General features: G+C 46.9%; 1 protein-coding gene across 1 annotated transcript; it reads right to left on the reverse strand.

Moving 5' to 3' along the window:
- Nucleotides 1–1,183: 1,183 nt before the first annotated feature.
- LOC311532978 (chymotrypsin-like elastase family member 2A) lies at nucleotides 1,184–11,163 on the reverse strand (the record flags this gene model as incomplete). The annotated part of the gene is made up of 9 exons (XM_084652001.1): nucleotides 1,184–1,439; nucleotides 2,158–2,310; nucleotides 2,690–2,835; nucleotides 3,564–3,700; nucleotides 6,627–6,755; nucleotides 8,804–8,901; nucleotides 10,739–10,827; nucleotides 11,009–11,071; nucleotides 11,121–11,163. The coding sequence occupies 9 exons, from the start codon at nucleotides 11,161–11,163 to the stop codon at nucleotides 1,422–1,424; spliced, it is 876 nt and encodes a 291-aa protein (XP_084508127.1). The 3' UTR covers nucleotides 1,184–1,421.
- Nucleotides 11,164–20,321: the final 9,158 nt, after the last annotated feature.

Below are 20,321 nucleotides of genomic sequence, written 5' to 3' on the forward strand. Positions count from 1 at the left end.
TCCGGGGAGAGGGAAGCAGAAGACTTATCTGTGGGAAATGGAGCTGGGGGGCCCTGTCATGTGTCACAGGGAGCTGCAGCTAAGCAACACACGCCTTCTGGACAAGTGATATGGCAGGGCTAAGGTTGGTGAGGGACTCTGCACGAGAGGGGAGAATCTGGAGCGCTGCGGTTTGCTACCGTACATTCCCTTTGCTGTGCTAAAACGTGGTCTCTCGAAATCCAAGTAAGTTACTGCTACTGTAAGCGCTTATTGTCCTTTGCCCCCTTCCTTTGCCCCCTTGCAGCTTCCCTTAGCCAGTTGGCTTTGAGTCGGAACGTTCCCCAGGCCATGGCTCATCCTGATCCTTGCTCACATGTGCAGGACTGAATTGACCAATTGTCTGTCTTCGGTTTTGCTCCTTTCTGGAGCATCAGAGCTCCTTTGTTAGGATCATTTGACTAAAGGCAATGGGAATGTAGGTGGCCCTCAGTCCTTCCAGGCTGTTTCTGTTCAGTAGTTCCCGGCTCTGAAAGCTCAAGGCAGACGGGGTAAATTTATGGCCTTTCCCTAATTCTTTCCAAGTGGGTTAAATTTTATAGTGGTAGAAAAATGAACACTGGCTTGTGTTTTCCCCTCTGCAGGTGTGCATGAAACTCCAGTTGGTATGAGATTTATGGGCTGCTGGGGAGAGAGAAGCACCATGGGCTCCATTCCCCTTAAAAGGGTAAAAATGTATCATCAGAAATTATCCTCCGTCTTTAAAAGCCTCCCTGATATTTCAAAGTGGCTTTCAGGTGGTTCCCTGCTCTACGGCATGTTCTTCAGCCAGCAGCCGCTCCAGGATCATTTCCAATAGCCAGACATAACCCAACGAATAACAGCATCAAACCACTGAATAGGGGAACGGCCAGGAGCTCTGCATTGCGTATTTTGAGAGCATTGCCAGGTTCTTGGGATTTATAGTTCTTATCATTCTCCCGTGCTCAGGTGAAAGGCAAAGGGAGAGTTGGCAGCTGGAAACTAGTATGGGAATGTGGCATTAGAAGGGAGTGTGGGGACACCAGGGTGACAACACACATTTCTCATGTCAACCACTGTAGAAGGAGATGGCTCTGGGTGAGCGCCCGCCCCCCGTCCTGTTCCCCCATTCTTGTGTCTTGCTTCTTCTTCCACTTTCGGTCACGATGGGGTTTATCTAATGGAAGAAAATACTCCATTGCATAACGCCCTACCACCGTGTCATATGCTTCATCCTAAACCCTCCCTTTCCCCGAGGCACAGGCTTTACATGTCCGTTGCAAACAAACGTTGGTTATTTATTATACACAGATTCCTTCAGTACCTCAGATTGGAATTTCATGAGTACGACTTTATTTCAAGTAGCAAAATTGCTCCCCACCCACAGCACAGGGTTAGTCTGTTGTCCATGGCTCTTCAGGTTAGTTGTTTGCCATAACCTGCAGAAAGTGTAAAACACAATGTGTGAGGGGGAAATCAAACCAGAAAACTAAGGAAATCTGTAAATAGGGCCACCCAAATGCTACAAATTGTCCCTTTAAATACATAAACCAGTCCTACAACCCTCTCTCTTCCTAAGGATTTAAGACAGGTGATTTGGCTTCTGTGTCATCCTTTATGTGAAGTGTTCATTTATAGTTAATAAATATTTGATAAGAACATTATAGCCATGAGCGATATGTGTTCCTGATCATCAGAGTAATAGATGATAGCTAATTAAGTTGTTGGACATCAATTACCATTTATTAAAACTCTATAAAATATACCCTTAATATACAACATGACAGATTTATTCCAAAACATCTGAACTTTGGTTAGAAATGAAGATCATTTGGATAGTTGCATTCAACCGGAAGACACCTCACCTTTGCTGCAGGAACTAATTCTCTAGAAACAAGACAACATTCTCTCTTGTTGTGGGATTGTCTACATGGTGAAGTTATTATGGAATAAGTTAGGGGGTGAATTTAAAGTGCACTAACTATTCCGGGGTAAGTGTGTGTGCATGGGAAGCAACTGCTGGCCAGCGTATCCATATGGACAAACCCTCAGTCTTGAACTGTTTTGCAGGTGTTTTGTTTTGTTTTACCCCGAATGACCATTTAGAAGTTCACAGCAGAGTTTGTTCTTGCTCAGCAGCAGATACTAGACCCTTACCGTAGCGATCCAGTTGTTGAAAGCCGAGACTCGAGTGAAGACGGAGGGTTTGCGGTAATAATTACAGCCTAGTGCGGAGCCAAAGCTGACTATGCCATGAACTTCCCACTTGCCATCAGCACCTCTGCAGTTCAGTGGGCCACCAGAGTCCCCCTGCAAAGAAGGAGAGGCACAGTCATTGAACGGGTCTCATATAATTAGAGATGGGACATGGGAGAAAGGCAGGAGTGTGAATGAAATGAATATAGGTTCTGTCTTATGAGAAGGCTCCCAGCTGCCATGTTGAGGCCCAACAAGTAGGGGGAGTTTGGATCCAGGGGTTTGGTGTGGATCCTTCTTGCACGTGAAGGTATAGAAATGTGTTTATTAAATAGTCCTTCAACACGTTAATTGCTATCAACCTCTACGAAGGGGTTTCAACGCCCATCTAGAATGGGTAGGTCCTAGTACCCTGCCTCATCTTCAGAGTCCCTTCCTATAATGGAGAACTCTCTAAAGCCATGCCCATAAATGCCAAGTTCTCCGGACTCACGTTGCAGCTGGAGATCACTCCGTCGCCGCCTGCACAGACCATGGTGTGTTTCACTGTGCTACCCCACCAGCTAGGCAGGGAACAGGTGGCGTAAACAATCACGGGCAAAGGTCCTTGCTGCAGTTTATCTGGCAAAGCACCGTTTGCTGGAAGGGAACAGAAACAAGGGAGTAGCATTAGCTCCTGGCAGTGAAGAAACAGCAAAATAACGTATCCAGGTACAAGAGTCAACAGGGATTCCAAGCACAGAGGGGTTGCAGAATCCAGTCCTTAGCACATCCCTCCTTCAGAAAAGTGTCTGAACTAGATGGATAATCCTCGTCCATTTTAACAATGGCTCTCTGCCTATATCACATGGGAAATCAGCTGGTGGCCGAGCACTTTAACATTCACATATCAACACCCTACTGGCGGTAGCGTCAGCGAACAGGTCAAGGAATGAATAGGCCAGGATCCCTGCTCTGTGCTCTCACCTCTCTAGGTGATGCATCCTGGTCAGGATTGAAGCACGAGGCTGTTGCCTGCATTGTACCCGTTCTCTGCACAGGGCCTTCCCTGTGCCAGGCTGGCTGTCCCACTCTAACATTCACTTCTTTAAAGTGGCTTTTCAACTCTTCCATGAGCACTAGCAGCCCCAGCAGCCTTCAAACCACTCTCACTTGGGTTACAATTGCACCTCGAGGCCTCAGCTGGGGTCCTGACAAAAGCTAAACATTCTGCAAGGAAAATGCAGAAACATCTCTAGTGCAGGAGTGGCGCCAGACCCTGGTCAGCTCTCTCTTTGAATTGAGGGCTGAGGGGGACCAGAAAAAAGAACCTTATTCCAGTCAATCCCAAAGGAGATGTTACCACTGAGAACTGTATTAACACTTACTGTACAGCCTTCCCCATCCAGTTACGTAGCAGATGACGCCAGAGGCCAGGAGACTGTTTGCCGGAGGGAGGCAGGCCGGCTGGATTTGATTGCTCAGAGCAACGCTCTGGGAGAGTTTGATCAAAGCGATGTCGTTGCTGTGTTCAGAAGCCGGGGTTGAGGAGGGAGCGTGCACAGAGGGAGAGTGGAAGAAAACACAGACCCATTAATATGTAGCATTTATAGAGTGCTCCGCCTATTCGAAAGAGTGGCCCTGCCTTTAGCGGGAGGAGGAGGGAAGGAACGTCCTCAGGGCATGGCAGAGGGGTCCCACCCCTTGGTGTTGCCCATAACAGACACTAACACATGCCTCGGTGCCCATAGGCCCTGGTGGAGCACCTTGATTTTCCTTCCTCATGGCCCAAAAGCCGTGTGGAAATCCAGGTCCCAGCATCTCCAGCTCCTCTTTCCACATAGGGCTCAGTTTGAGAGGCTTGGCCTGTCTCTGTCAAGCTTTGGGGTAAACTCAGCCTGTGACTATGAGAGCTTCTGGAGAATGTATGGAGAGCCTCCTGGAACTTCAGGCTCGTCAAGGCTTGTCAAGCACTCGTTTCTGTTCAGCTCCCTGTGGTAGGTGGGCATCTCCCTAGGGAGGTGCCCATGCTGTTACCGACTCATCCTTCTACTCAGAGACTCCCAGGAAATGGCCTTTCAGCCAGAGGCTTCCTTGTCAGGCTGGGGTTCTGTCGGGGCCGGGGGAGTGAGACCTTTGTCTTTGTCTTGGAACCCCCCAAATGGATAAAAGAAAAAGGGCTATATGGCTTTTAGCTTATGCAGTAGAGGCTCATGCATTTAGCTCCAAACATCCCAGGTTCGATCCTGCCCGCTGACGACTGGGGTCTGTCAGTGTTACACAAGCAGTTTTTGAAGGGAGGGTTAGCTCAGTGGTTTGAGCATTGGCCGGTTAAACCCAGGGTTGTGAGTTCAATCCTTGAGGGGGCCATTTAGGGATCTGGGGCAAAAATTGGGGCTTGGTCCTGCTTTGAGCAGGGGGTTGGACTAGATGACCTCCTGAGGTCCCTTCCAACCCTGATATTCTACGATTCTATGAATTCAAGAGACATAACTCTTTCTCTTCCAGTCAGTGCTGCACATACTCCATCTCAAACACATGCCTTAATGCCACCTGGCCCTGTTGGAGCACCAGGACTTTCCTTGTGTGTGGCCTGTGAGGTTTGTGTTTCAGTTTATTGCTGAGTCAGCATCCAAACGTACAAGGACTCATCTGTGGTCCGTGAGCATCAATGATTCCATAACTGATATTTGTTTTTCTTTTTACCACTCGGGGTTTGCCAAAACCCTTCCCTCACAGCAGGGCAGTGTTCTGTACCTTTCCTCTCCAGACAGGGCAGCATTTAAGTAATTTTTCAAGCCTTCCCGAGCCTCAATAAACATCATGGTATTGTGCCCTGTAACTGCTAGACTGAGGTGTAATAAACCAGTGGAATCTAAAAGTGTCGGCTGCAGTTGGACATAGTCTGGCTCTGTTTAATGGTGTTCAGCCCTACATTTGGCAGATGACATAATGTAGCAAGTTTCTTAACTGCTTGGTGTTCAGGCCTCTAAGGGAGGCGGCTTGACCCTCGGCAGTTATCATAAGAGCACAATGCCATTCTATTGATGCCTGCTACGCCCACACTTGAATACTGCGTGCAGTTCTGGTCACCCCATCTCAAAACAGATATAGTAGAATTGGAAAAGGCACAGAAGGTCAATAACAATCATTAGGGGTATGGAACAGCTTCTGTATGAGGAGAGATTAAGAAGGCTGGGACCTTTCAGCTTGGAAAAGAAGCGACGAAGAGGGAATATTACTGAGGTCTGTGAAATCATGACTGGTGTGGAGAATGTGTTATTTACTCCTTCATGTGGCACAAGAACCAGGGCTCAATAATAGGCAGCAAGTTTAAAACAAACATAAGGAAATACTTCTTCATACAACACAGTCAGGGGATGTTGTGAAGGTCAAAACTATAATGGGGTTCAAAAAACAACTAGATAAGTTCCTGGAGGACAGGTCCATCTATGGCTATTAGCTAAGATGGTCAGGGATGCAGCCCTGTGCTCTGGGTGTCCCTAAGCCTCTGACTGTCACTCGATGATTGCCCTGTTGTGTTCATTCCCCCTGAGGCATCTGGCATTGGCCACTATCAGAAGACAAGATATTAGACTAGATGGACCATTGGTCTGAGGCAGTATGGCCATTCTGACGTCCTAGTTCTTGTACTACTGCCTTGGGGAGCTGGGCTTGGCCACATACTTGGGGATGAAACGCGTAGAAAGTTGGAAACGGAGCTGATTCATGGAGCTAATGCACTAGGACTTCAGCAGAACCAAGGAGTCCTTCAGCAACGTGGCCTCAATCCAAGTTACTAATAATACTTTGCACTTCTAGTAGCACCTTTCATCTGAAGCTTTCAAAGGACTTTACATACATTAAACATATGTATGAAATGAACCTCTCCACACACCTGTCTCTTCACCCACTGCTAAGATGCAGGAGACACTGTTGGGTCAAGCAAGGCAGCTGTTAAGCAATAAACAACTGTGCTATGCAGCCATTGAACTGAATTCACTTGCAATAGGTGGAATTTGGTTTGGACACGGGGGTTAATTCACCTGTACTCTTACGAAAGCTGCTGTGGACTCTTTAATAGCCACAAGTGGTCAGCAGCTCAGGTGAATGTGTCTGAAAGTTTCGGAGATAGTGGAGGCTGAAGGCATCACTTAACTACTGGGGAGGTGACTCCTGCACTGGCATCTGTCCCTTTGGGGGTGATGGGCATCTGCTCGCTGAGCCAGGCACGCCCATCCTCCATAATGTGACAAGGGTTTGAACTGTGGAAAGGTTTCACCACTCCCCACATCCAGTCACCCAGTATTTTGGAATCATCAGACTGAGCCTTGCTGTAACAACTGGCTCCAAATTTGGAGCTGCCCACCGTGTAGGGGTGTTTGGACCGAGAGGCCTTGGTTTAGGGCCCTATCGCTAATACTTTTTATAAATAGCTGCTATTAACTTACCCATTTGCAACACGGTTTGGGTTCCAGCCTTCATGGACAATGATTTTTTCTGGACTGGCTGCAATCGATCCTTGTTCAGTAGCCTTTAGGTTGAATTTGCCAAGAAACACTCGATAGGTCAAAGAAGAACTGGGGAGGAAAAGGAACAGGGAGAGATAAGAACATAGGAATGGCCATACTGGGTCAGACCAAAGGTCCATCCAGCCCAGTATCCTGTCTACCAACAGTGGCCAATGCCAGGTGCCCCAGAGGGAGTGAACCTAACAGGTAATGATCAAATGATCTCTCTCCTGCCATCCATCTCCACCCTCTGACAAACAGAGGCTAGGGACACCATTCCTTACCCATCCTGGCTAATAGCCATTAATGGACTTAACCTCCATGAATTTATCCAGTTCTCTTTTAAACCCTGTTATAGTCCTAGCCTTCACAACCTCCTCAGGCAAGGAGTTCCACAGGTTGACTGTGCGCTGAGTGAAGAAAAACTTCCTTTTATTTGTTTTAAACCTACTGCCCATTAATTTCATTTGGTGGCCCCTAGTTCTTATATTATGGGAACAAGTAAATAATTTTTCCTTATTCACTTTCTCCACACCATTCATGATTTTATAGACCTCTATCATATCCCCCCTGAGTCTCCTCTTTTCCAAATTGAAAAGTCCTATCCTTTTTAATCTCACCTCATATGGGACCCGTTCCAAACCCCTAATCATTTTAGTTGCCCTTTTCTGAATCTTTTCTAATGCCAGTATATCTTTTTTGAGCTGAGGGGACCACATCTGTACGCAGTATTCAAGATGTGGGCGTACCATGGATTTATATAAGGGCAATAAAATATTCTTCATCTTATTCTCTATCCCCTTCTTAATGATTCCGAACATCCCGTTTGCTTTTTTGACTACTGCTGCACACTGCAGGGAAGTCTTCAGAGAACTATCCACGATGACTCCAAGATCTTTCTCCTGATTAGTTGTAGCTAAATTAGCCCCCATCATATTCTATGTATAGTTGGGGTTATTTTTTCCAATGTGCATTGCTTTACATTTATCCACATTAAATTTCATTTCCCATTTTGTTGCCCAATCACTTCGTTTTGTGAGAGCTTTTTGAAGTTCTTCACAGTCTACTTTGGTCTTAACTATCTTGATGCTTAGGTGTGTAGCTCCCTGCTTCCTGCACAGTTACACGCTTCTTTGGGAAGGGCGGCCAAATGCAGCCTAGGGGTCTCCAGTGGGAACCCTCGGAGAACTGCAGGGGCCAGCATGCATTGATCTACATTAACAGCCGTTGGTTTAGGACGGAGCATTGCATGCTGGAACCTATAGTCACTAGAGGCTGCATCTCCACATGCTCCTCTGCCTCCTGCCAAGATTCCCGCTAAACGTGGGCCCCAGCTGATCTTCGAGCTTGAGGCTGCCATTTCCTGGCATATCTGAGCAATTCCAAAGGCCTCTCTGGTAGTGTGATAATGTCTATTACGAAAGCATCTCCACTGGTAGAGAGGTGTGTGGAAGAGTATTGTGCACCCTGGCCATCTGACCTCACACACAGCCCGCCCATATCTGGGCTCATATCTGCTCTGACGATGCTTTCCGTGACTGGAGTGGTAGTAACCAGCCGCAGTGCATGTGTGTACGGGAAACAGGCCTGTACTGCGGGGCTGGGTAGGCAGCTGGCCTTGACCGAGGCATTTAAGGTGATGAAGTCAAAGCTGATCACGCCCCTCATTTTTACAGCATCCCATAATCTGAGAACAAGAAGCTCTCACTGAAATTGATGGCAGGTGACTTTAAATCCAAAGGGACGATTTCCTCATGGAAGTGGGTGCGCTAGTTAACCTATGGAACTCACTGCTACATGTGCTTGTAAAGAGAACACGGCTGATTTTAAAAGGGGCTGGACAATTTAATACCTAATATGTATTGTTATACATGCAAAAATAAAGTCAACAGTGCAGGGCATGGCACAAGCAGGGGAAGAGGAAGGAAGTTTTCCCCTTCCAGTGAATCATCAGGTAGGGGCCACAGCCAGAGACACGATCTAGACGTGATAAACTTTTTAGAGGGGGAGAGCCTGTGATTAATATGCTTCGGCTTTCTCTTTTCCTCAGAGCATTTACAGCTTTCTGCACGTTGACTTAAAAGAAATGATTGTCCAGGCTTCGGCAGCTAACATACCTGATACAGTGAGCAGCTGTCATGACCCAGTTGGGTGCAATGAGGGTTCCCCCACAGGTGTGATACCAGTTACCACTGGAACTGTATTGCAGGGAGACCTAGGAATGATATGGTAAGAATGCTACTCTCTGATCGACTTCTCCTTCTGTTGCGAAGGTGAAAAGCTGAGCACCCAAGTGCTCCATGTCCAGATCACTCTCTTGTGAAAAGGTTTTTTTCCAAAGTTTCATTTCACCGTTGCTTTCCCAAAGCTATTTACTAAGCATGGGCCAAACAGAGGGTTGTATTTGCTACAGAAGAAATGGGTTCATGAAAGACCTCTTTGTCACTCTATGTAGAAATAGGGCCCTGTTGGTGGTTTGGGGGGTTTGTTTTTTAAATATTTCACTGGGTTTAGTGGGCCTGTGGCCTGATCATGGAAATGGAATCTAGGGAAATAGGGATCTGTGAACTCCTGAGTTGTCGCTTTTGTTCTGCCTTTGACTCATTGTGTGACCATGGGTAGGTTGCTCAGCTTCTCTGCCACAGTTGCCCAAATATGCCATGGGGATTGTATCAACAGTACAGGGGTGTTATTTATTAACCTTTCGACAGGTGAAGAGCTAAATAAGTGCAATTTTTAAAATGTATTCTAGGAGTTAAATAGTCCCTATTTTGAGACACTGGTTACTTGCCGAGCATGGCTCTGCAGACCTAGCAAAATATAATGACATCGATCTCTTATTCCTCCAGAGCTTTCATCCTGATGGATCCGAGCAGGCTTTGACACTTAGCTGACCTGTCAGCTGCAGACGGGAATCGCTTCGCTCCCCAGTTAGTTCTTGAAAAGAGCACAGTAACGCTGCACAACCATCTGGGATGTTGTGATTAATAGTAGTCATTAATTGGTAACTCGTCTTTAGCACACTCCGTACGAGGAGCTCCAGCATTAGCAAATGAATCCCGACACGCGCCCTTGGGATGAGGATCAGAAATGGAGGTGCCGTGTCCCAAAATAGCATGTCAGGATCATTTCCCAGCATGCTCCTTGTTTGCTATTTATTGACAAGCTTATCAAAGGGCTCATCACATGGCTCTGGGCGCAAAGAGAGCCCGTTCCCACACCCACTGAAGCCAGGGAGAGTTCCTCCTCCTCACTGATTTCAATGGGAGCTGGATTGGGTGCTAAGTGACTTGCTTTAGGGCAGGCAGTGAGTCTGTGGCAGAGCTGGGGATAGAACTCAGTTCTCACACCTCTTCTTGCACCTTAAGCACAAGGCCAGTTGGCCTTGTAGTGTGTCCCATTTAGAATACAGCCAGGATACGCCTACACGGTCTCTCACTTTGTTGCTTCTGTAGGCTCAGCTCACACACCCACCAGGGGTCCTTAAGTTGCATTCCCCATTCTACCCCCTAAGCTCCTTGTGTGCTGCCCTCCCGTCCCCCTCACGTCAGGGACATATGTAAATAATCCCGCTTGTATAATTTCTTAAATTATTTCTTTTCTTTCCATGTGGGAGCAAAGTCCTTCAGGGGATCAAAACCTTCTGCTCCATTGGGATGCTGGGCAGGGCTGAGATCTGGGGCGTGTTGTTACACTGGAAGGGGTCAATGGCTGCCATCAACCACTTCCCTGATCTATGTCTATTATTATAGACCCAGCTGTAACTGCTGGGTCTGCTAACCAGATGCCGGGGGCTCCAGGTGTCCTCCACTTTTCTGCCTTCTCGTTTTCCAATTTTCACTAAACTCAGTAGGGCTCTGACCACTGATGCCTAGAACGTTCCCTGGAAGTTTGGAATTGATCGGATACCGTGTTCAAAAGTTATCGCATATCAGACAGGGAAATGCCATCAACGCGCGTGCAGGCTGAGCAAAGCAAGGCCCAACGTAATGGGAAGGCAAGGTGGCTCAAGTTATCCTGGAGTGGGCTAAGGAAACCCGGGAATCACTAACCTGCCAGGGCCAGCTGAATGGTATTGCATCGTCTCCTCCAACCACTCTGTTCAAGAGAGGTGGGTAGGCGGGATTCCCACAACTGAGGGCTGCAAGAGACACAAGATGGGGTCCGCTTTAGAAATCAGAACAGATCAAGCCACCAACCAAAACCGACCTGATCTTTGTGTAACACATGTTTGAACTTAGGGGACCGATTTGGCGCCCTTTCTATCACCACAGAGGTTTCTAAGCCATAGTCTATTCTGACCCTTACACTGCACCCATTACTCTGATATCTCAGCACCTCCAGGCTGCTGGTCAGCGTCAGGACCACAGGATCAAGCTCGAAATCTGCAATTGGTAAAACAGATGAAATCCTACGTCTAGGCGGGATACATACCCCCAGTGGCCAGCGTCAGGGTAGCGAACAGGATACGGATCATGGTGCCCTGTAGCTGTGTCAGGAGCAGTGCCTCTTCTGAGCCCCCTTATATGTCCGTAGCGCTTATCTCTGGCAGATAGGGCCTGGAGCAGGGGGCGTGTGGCTCAGTTGCCAGTGGGAAGATTTCGCACCTGTGGGACATTTTCCTGTGTGCACATGCTAAAAAAAGATGGACCTTGAGATGCTGGCTTCAGCTCTGCCTTGTCTGGGGAGTGCTGCGTGAGCTGGATTTTGTTTGTTGCAGCTGTTCGCTCTCCCGCTACCTCGAGTCCTGGTCACAAATATGTGGATAGAAGGGAAAATTACCTGAATTCGGGGGGGGGGGAAGGCGGTAAATCTCCCTCCAGCAATTCATGGGGAACCCTTATGATGTGGCACTCCATATGCTCTATGGAAATATGCTTATGAATATGACATAATTGGAAGTGTGTTCATCCTATTGGTTTGCATGTATTATTTCTATATCTGGAATTAGGAAAATAAGATATAAACTTTAATCACTGATGTAAACATATTAAGTGGAGGCCATTAAGGGTGTTCCAGAAACAATCAGTTGTAAATGGCATTAGTTACTTGAAAGCCTTCGTGTGTACGTGTGGGCCAGTCCATGGGGAATGGTGCTTGGGGGTCTTACAGTGACATGTGACCATGTCGCCTGACAATGAAATCCATCTTAAATCTGGTACTTTTCCATTTAGAAGGAGGGGTGGAGACCCAGAGAGACAAAAGAGTCCCGCCTTGTGCCAAAGATATAAAACGGGGTGGAGCAGGACAAAAGAGGCAGCCAGTCATGAGAAAACCCCTGCTTACCACATGAGATGTCTGCTGGATCTAACAAAGACTGTACCGGGGAAAGGATTGTGCCCAGACTAGGAAGGAATCTAGTCTGTGAGAGGTTTCAGAGTAGCAGCCGTGTTAGTCTGTATTCGCAAAAAGAAAAGGAGTACTTGTGGCACCTTAGAGACTTACAAGTTTATTTGAGCATAAGCTTTTGTGAGCTACAGCTCACTTCATCGGATGCATTCAGTGAAAAATACAGTGGGGAGATTTATATACATAGATAACAGGAAACAATGGGTGTTACCATACACACTGTAACGAGAGTGATCACATAAGGTGAGCTATTACCAGCAGGAGAGCGGGGGGAGGAGGGGGAACCTTTTGTAGTGATAATCAAGGTGGGCCATTTCCAGCAGTTGGCAAGAACATCTGAGGAACAGTGAGGGGTTGGGGGAGGAGGGGAATAAACATGGGGAAATAGTTTTACTTTGTGTAATGACCCATCCACTCCTAGTCTTTATTCAAGCCTAAGTGTAAGCAGTGTCAGGATGAGCTCCACCCTGACATCTGGTGGTGAGGTGTGGCAAGTTGTGGAAAAGAACTTCAGGGGCCGAGCTCATTTGCATAGGCACACCCACCCCGCCTAGAATGAGGCCATAGCTGCCCAAATGGTCACTTTGGCTGCTGTCGGATCCCCAGTGTCTCTGTTATTGGGGCAGGAAGAATAAATTGTTATTACCCTGATTATGGGAACTGTGCTTGGAACTGTTCTTGGCCTTTTGCTATGGTGGAGGGACTCACCATCAACTAAGTAGCACTCGCTAAACAAGGGTCATGGGTTCCAAAACTCTGTGAATTGAGAGAGGCTGGGGCCAAGTATTAATGCTTGGTGGCATGGGCCCCTTACCTGCTAATTGCACTTTCTCCTCTATCCACTGTGAAATATCAGAGCTAATTTTGATTCCCTTAGGAGTCTAATTACAGGCTGCTGAGCTCACTTTGGGCTAATGGCGCACCAGCACTGAGGCTCCCCTACTACAAGCTGAATTCACCAAAGAGCTGAACTGACTAAGAGCTGAAATCACTGAGCGTTGTGTTAAGTAGTGGGGGAGCCTGAAGATATATAGTGGAGAAGTTTGCTGGACGGCTGGAGTGCCTGGTGGACAGGCTGGTGGAGCAGTTCATAGGATGGCGGGAGCTGCTGGTGGGACACGGAGCAGTTCATGGGACGGCGGGAGCTGCTGGTGGGCTGCTGAGCGGAGCTGAGCGAAGGAGTTCGTGGGGCGGCTGGTGGAGCGGAGCGGAGGCCTATGGAGCTGTGGGGCGGTCAGCTTCAGATCATGTAGGGTGCCTTTTACCCCCGCTCCCATCTCCACCCAGGTTGGGAGGTAAAGCTCTCCAGATAAACTTTTGAAATCTGGGGCTGCCCTGACCAGGGACAGAGACTTTTGGTCATTGGACGTTTGGGACTTTGGGTGATTTGGGGTTGCTGGACTCAAGAACCAAAGGGAAAGGGCATGCCCCAATTTGCTTGGGGTGGGTTTTTTGCTCATGGGTTGTGTTATGAATCCTGTTGGTGGTGTTTCCCCAACATAATGCCACACTGTTTCTCTCTGTTATTAAAAGACTTTTTGCTACACTCAGACTAGGTGCTTGCGAGAGGGGAAGTATTGCCTCTTGGAGGCGCCCAGCGGGGGGTGGTATATATTTGTCCCAGGTCACTGGGTGGGGGCTCAAGCCGGTTTGCATTGTGTTATTGGAATGGATCCCCTAGATATTGAACCTGGCCCTTGTTGCTGCCAACTCTGATGGGCAGAAGGGTTACATAAGTTACAGTTTGCAAATGAATTCTAATTCAGCAGTCTCTTGTTGGAGTCTGTTTTTGAAGTTTTTTTGTTGAAGAATTGCAACTTTTAGATCTGTAATCGAGTGACCAGAGAGATTGAAGTGTTCTCCGACTGGTTTTTGAATGTTATAATTCTTGACATCTGATTTGTGTCCATTTATTCTTTTACGTAGAGACTGTCCAGTTTGCCCAATGTACATGGCAGGGGGGCATTGCTGGCACATGATGGCATATATCACATTGGTAGATGTGCAGGTGTACAAGCCTCTGATAGTGTGGCTGATGTGATTAGGCCTTTTGATGGTGTCCCCTGAATAGATATGTGGACACAGTTGGCAATGGGCTTTGTTGCAAGGATAGGTTCCTGGGTTAGTGGTTCTGTGGTGTGGTGTGGTGTGTGGTTACTGGGGAGTATTTGCTTCAGGTTGGGGGGCTGTCTGTAGGCAAGGACTGGTCTGTCTCCCAAGATCTGTGACAGTGATGGGTCGTCCTTCAGGATAGGCTGTAGATCCTTGATGATGTGTTGATGATGCATTGGAGGGGTTTTAGTTGGGGGCTGAAGGTGATGGCTAGTGGCGTTCTGTTATTTTCTTTGTTGGGCCTGTACTGTAGTACGTGACTTCTGGGTACTCTTCTGGCTCTGTCAATCTGTTTCTTCACTTCAGCAGGTGGGTATTGTAGTTGTAAGAATGCTTGATAGAGATCTTGTAGGTGTTTGTCTCTGTCTGAGGGGTTGAAGCAAATGAGATTGTATCGTAGAGTTTGGCTGTAGACAATGGATCGTGTGGTGTGATCACTTTTATTAATTTCCCCAGAGTAAGTGATTAATACCTGGGCCAGTAAACAACCATGCATATCTCTCTATCAGTGTTACAGAGGGGAGACAATTTATGAATTTGCCCTCTATAAGCTTTATACAGAGTAAAATGGATTTGTTTGGGGTTTGGAACACATTGGGAACTGGGTGTCTGGGTGCTGGAGACAGGTAACCTGCTCAGCTGTTTTCAGTTAAGTCTGCAGCTTTTGGGGCATTTGTGTTGCAGCAGGCTAGCATGTCTGGCTCAACAAAGTAGGGTTCTAGAGTCCCAAGCTGGTACGGAAAATGGGCTCAGAGGTAATTTCAGCACATCAGGTGACAGTCCCAAGGGATCTCTGTGACCGAACCTGTCATACCCCTAGTCCACAAGGTCCTCCAGGAGCCTCTGGTGTTGCAATGGAAGGATCAGGCTCAGGGCAAAGCCACCAGGGCCTGGGTTTGAGGGTTAGGTAAGGGGGAACATGCGTGAATACGGACATTTGAGCACGTGGCCAAAGGGGCAAAGGCGTGGGTTGGGCCTGCATTGAAGGGACGGGCATCGGAATATTATTAGACCCTTGCCTAAGTTGCCTTTTTTCAGGGGGTGAGATGGGAAGAACAGTGGGCACTTGGGAGCAATAATTATAGCCCCCACCCCAAAAAATATAAAGACCCAAAGACAATTCCCCTCCCCACCTTCTCCTTCAGCCCCAAAGGAATTGGAAAGCTAGAAACTGTATGTAATAACTTTTTCACAGTCCTGGTAAAGCTCTTCCTGATGGAAACTCACCAGGCTGCTACGTATGGGTCCCACCACATTGGGCCGTGTGAGGTTTAGGCTTTCCTTGGTCTGGGTAGACTCCAGCACTGTCTCTTTCTTTTGGCATCTCTGGCATGGTCCCATAGTACAGGCTGTTTGTCTGTTTCCCCATCATGGCAATGGGACATCAGGGACTAGCTGCCCTAGGCCCCCCCAGAATAAGTGCTGGCTCCACAAAGACACCCCAGTTGCTCAAGCATTCCCTGGCCCAGGTCTCCCACCTTTGTGAGCTCTCTGGTTTACACTTCCCAGTTGATGCACACACTACACAGGCTTTGCAAAAGGGGAATCCTAAACCAATTCCTCTTTACTTCAGGCAGCACAAAAGATAGACAGATCCAGACATAATAATAAACACATCTGCACCTTTTTCCCCTTCTCAGTTGTCCTCACCACTCTGGAGCATTCTTTGGGCTTAGGTCAGAGTTCTTTAGGGTGTCCAGGATCTCCCTCCTGCAAGTCATAGCTTCTCCTTCAACTCATGGAGTTTGTCAAACTTCCTTTGACCATGGCTGGTTGAACAGTATAAAAAGGTCCTCTCAGCTAGGAAAGTAACCTTCGTTGTTCCTTTCTCTTGACACAAGCTTCCTTTTATCTCTCTGCCCGGCCCAGGCTCTGTGTTTGTAAAGGGCTGTACCCTCACCTCCTCTTTGTTCTCACTCCAAACCCCTTCCCTGCAGACACACTTGGTCAAACTGGTTTCCCTAGACTTCAGCCATCCCATTGTCTTAAGGTGCTCCAATATGTATGGGAGCAATTCATGTTAATGACTCTCCATTGTCCCTGGACTGGGAGAGCCATGCTACCAGGCCTGAGAGCATATATTCCCACACCCACTGAGGCATTCAGTGGTACAGCAATTTCATAAAATAATCCAGAATTCATATGTTCTACATAGATTCTCCAATTTTCCACACTTTACATAAAGAACTATTATTATTAATAATTGAAAACAAATAAAAATATAACCCTTCTGCCATTTGGAGTGGCAGCAAGAAGGGCCAGATTCAATATCTAGGGGGGTTCCTTTTCAACAATATAACCAGAACCAGCTTGATCCCCCACCCAGTAACCTGGGAAAATTTCAGTCTAAGAGGCATTTCTTCCCCTCTTACAAGCACAGAAAGAGTGTGGGGTAAAAGCCACCATGCTCCCTCCACTGCTCACCACCCCCACCTCTCTTCTGTAACCTCTGCCAGTCAGACGCTTAGTGACTTTCAGCTCTGGGCAGAATACGATCCTACCACAAGGGATTTCAGCTCTCAGTCATTGTCAGCTCTGGGCAGACACACTGTCCCACTGTGACGTTGCACTCCATGTGCTTTATGAAATATGCTTATGAATGTGAATATGATGTAACTGGAATATGCTTCATGCAAAAGGTCTCTTGTAAAGTAGCATTACAAATCTTATCATCTACTGCGTGTGCTCCTCCTGTTTGTTTGCATGGACTAGTTCTAGGGCTGGAGTTAGGAGAATAAGATACAAACTTGTGTTACTGATGTAAACATACTAAGTGGAAGCCATTAAGGGTGCTTCAAAATCAATGACCTGTGAATGGCTCTTGTGGCGGGTTCGGTCACAGAGACGCCCCCCTTGGGACTGTCACCTGATGTGCTGAGACTGCCTCTGAGCTTGTTTTCTCCTGCCAGTTTGGGCCTCCAGAACCTGCCTTGTTGAGCCAGACATGCTGCAAACACAGACCCAGCGTCTGGGCCACTCCCCCAAAGCTGAAAATATCTTAGCAAGTGCTCCTGTCTCCAGCACCCACACACCCAGCTCCCAATGGGATCCAAACCTCAAATAAATCAATTTTACTCTGTATAAAGCTTATACAGGGTAAACTCATACATTGTTTGCCCTCTATAACACTGATAGAGAGATGTGCACAGCTGTTTGCTCCCCCAGGGATTAATTACTTACTCTGGGTTAATTAATAAGCAAAAGGGATTTTATTAAATATACAAAGTAGGATTTAAGTGGTTCCAAGTAATAACAGACAGAACAAAGTAAGTTACCAAGCAAAATAAAACAAAACATGCAAGTCTAAGTCTAATACAGTAGGAAACTGAATACAGGTAAATCTCACCCTCAGAGATGTTCCAATATGCTTCTTTCTCAAACTGGACTCCTTCCTAGTCTGGGCCCAATCCTTTTCAGACCAATGTTGTAGTTTATCATGCAAACCCCCATAGTTGCTGTCCTTTGGTCCAGTTTCTTTAAGGCATCTCTTTGGGGTGGAGAGACCATCTCTTGAGCTAGCTGAAGACAAAATGGAGAGGCTTCCAGGGCCTTTCATATTCTCTCTCTTGTGGGCGGAAACCCCTTTGTTCTTCTGTGCAAAATCACAGCAACAAGATGGACTTTGTAGCCACCTGGACAAGACACATGTCCATGAATGATTCAGCTTTTTGCAGGCTGACACCATTGTTTACACGTTAGTTTGAATGTTCCCAGGAAAGCTCAGATGTGGATTGACGTCTCCCAAAGTCCATTGTCAGTTAAGTGTTTCTTGGTTGGGTACTTACTCAGAATAGGCCTTTCTCAAGAAGTTGACCAAATGCTTCACTGAGGCTACTTAGACTCAAACACATTGAGCTACAAATACAGAGCCAATATTCATAACTTCAAATACAAAAATGATACACACATACAGACAGTATAATCATAACTAGCAAATTACAACCTTTCCATACACATCTTACTTGACCTTCTTTGTACAAGATTTGGTGCAACTATTGGACCTTGGTTCTATACGGTCTATAGATCTGTATGGTCACAGTTTATGTCAGTAATGTCACAGCTCTGTTGCAAACCAGCCTCTCTACATGTGGGCCAGCCCAGGAAGAATGGAGGCACATGATTCCACATGATGCTGGAATCCATTTTAAATTTTTCCATTTAGAAGGAGGGGGTGGGGACCCAGAGAGACAAAAGATTCCCTCCTTGTGCCAAAGCTATAAAAGAGGGTGGAGCAGGACAAAGAGGCTGCCAGTCATGAGAGAGCCCCTGCTTACCACCTGAAATGTCTGCTGGAATTAACAAGGACTGTACCGGGGAAAGGATCGGGCCCAGACTAGGAAGGAGTCTAGTCTGTGAAAGAAGCTTATTGGAACATCTCTGCGGGTGAGAGATTACCAGTCATCAGTTTCTTAATGTATTAGGCTTAGACTTGCATATTTTTGCTTTATTTTGCTTGGTGACTTACTTTGTTCTGTCTGTTATTGCTTGGAACCACTTAAATCCTATGTTGTATACTTAATAACATCACTTTTGTTTACTAATGAACCCAGAGTAAATGATTGATACCTGGGGGAGCAAACAACTGTGCACATCTCTCTATGAGCGTTATAGAAGGCGGACAATTTTTCAGTTTACCCTGTATAAGCTTTATACAGAGTAAAACGGATTTATTTGAGGTTTGGATCCCATTGGGAACTGGGTGTTGGAGGGGTAACCTGCTGAGCTGTTTTTGGTTAAAGTCTGCAGCTTTGGGGGTCTGTGTGGGAGTCTGTATTGCAGCAGGCTAGCGTGTCTGGCTCAACAAGGCAGGGTTCTGGAACCCTGGCAGGGAAAATGAGCTGGCAGGGAAAATGGGCTCAGATGTAATTTCAGCACATCAGGTGACAGGCCCAAGGGGATCTCGGTCATTGACCCCATCACAACTGATTTTAAGCTCTGATTGAGTATTTAAAATAACAAAGAGGTTCTTATTTAGCTCTAGTCTTTGAACAGTGGGGAGAAACAGACTAAACCAGTTTGGGGAGAGCCCTTGGAAACGGTTTGCAGTCTTCTGACTTAGATATCTGTCTCCACCCCTCTTACTTTCTCAGGACTCTGGCATTCATGCTCCTGGCTTAGCGAGGTTTTTTCAACTTAGTGTGACTCCCTCATTTAGGACAGGTTAAGCACAGTCCCGCTTCCCTGTATTCTTACAATTATTACAACATTGGTAATCATATTTCACTACCCCTGCATTCAGTATTAAGGTGATTTGTAACCCAACACCAGCCAAAGTTGATCACTTTGACACCACTCTGTCTGCTGAATATCTAAGCAGAGCAGGAGCAAACTGTATTTACATAAACACAACCAAAGTCTCTCCCCCTCCAAGCTAGCTGCAAAGGGAGCATTCATTCAGACCCTGCTTACAAATATGGCACCTTTCATCCATCTGGCTTTGAGTCGGAACTTTTCCCAGGCCATAGCTCATCCTGATTCTTGCTCACGTGTGCAGGACTGAATTGACCAATTGTCTGGCTTCGGTTTTGCTCCTTTCTGGAGCATCAGAGCTTCTTTGTTAGGATCATTTGACTACAGGCAATGGGGATGTAGGTGGCCCTCAGTCCTTCCAGGCTGTTTCTAATGGGTAGTTCCTGGCTCTGAAAGCTCAAGGCAGAGAGGGTGAATTTATGGCCTTTTACTAACTCTTTCCAAATCGGTTAAATTTTATAGTGGTAGAAAAATGAACACTGGCTTGTGTTTCTCCTCTGCAGGTGCACATGGAACTCCTGTTGCTATGAGATTTATGGGCTGCTGGGAAGAGATAAGCATCATGGGCTCCATTCCCCTTAAAAAGGTTAAACTGTATCATCAGAAATTATCATCACTCTCAAAAAGCCTAACTGACATTTCAAAGTGGCTTTCAGGTGGTTCCTTGTTCTATGGCATGCAATTCAGCCAGTGGCCGCTCCAGGAACACATCCAACGGTCGGCCATAACACAATGAGTAAAGGCATCAAATCACTGAAAGGGGAAGTGCTGGGAGCTCTGCATTGCGTATTTTGGGTTCCCATCAAGAGCATTGCCAGGTTCTTGGGATTTATAGTTCTTATCATTCCCCCATGCTCAGGTGTGAGGCAAAGGGAGAGTTGGCAGCTGGAGCCTAGTACAGGAATGTGGCGTTAGAAGGGAGTG

This window comes from Lepidochelys olivacea (genome assembly GCF_965140295.1).
Source record: "Lepidochelys olivacea isolate rLepOli2 genome assembly, chromosome: 18".
Lineage (NCBI taxonomy): Eukaryota > Metazoa > Chordata > Testudines > Cheloniidae > Lepidochelys > Lepidochelys olivacea.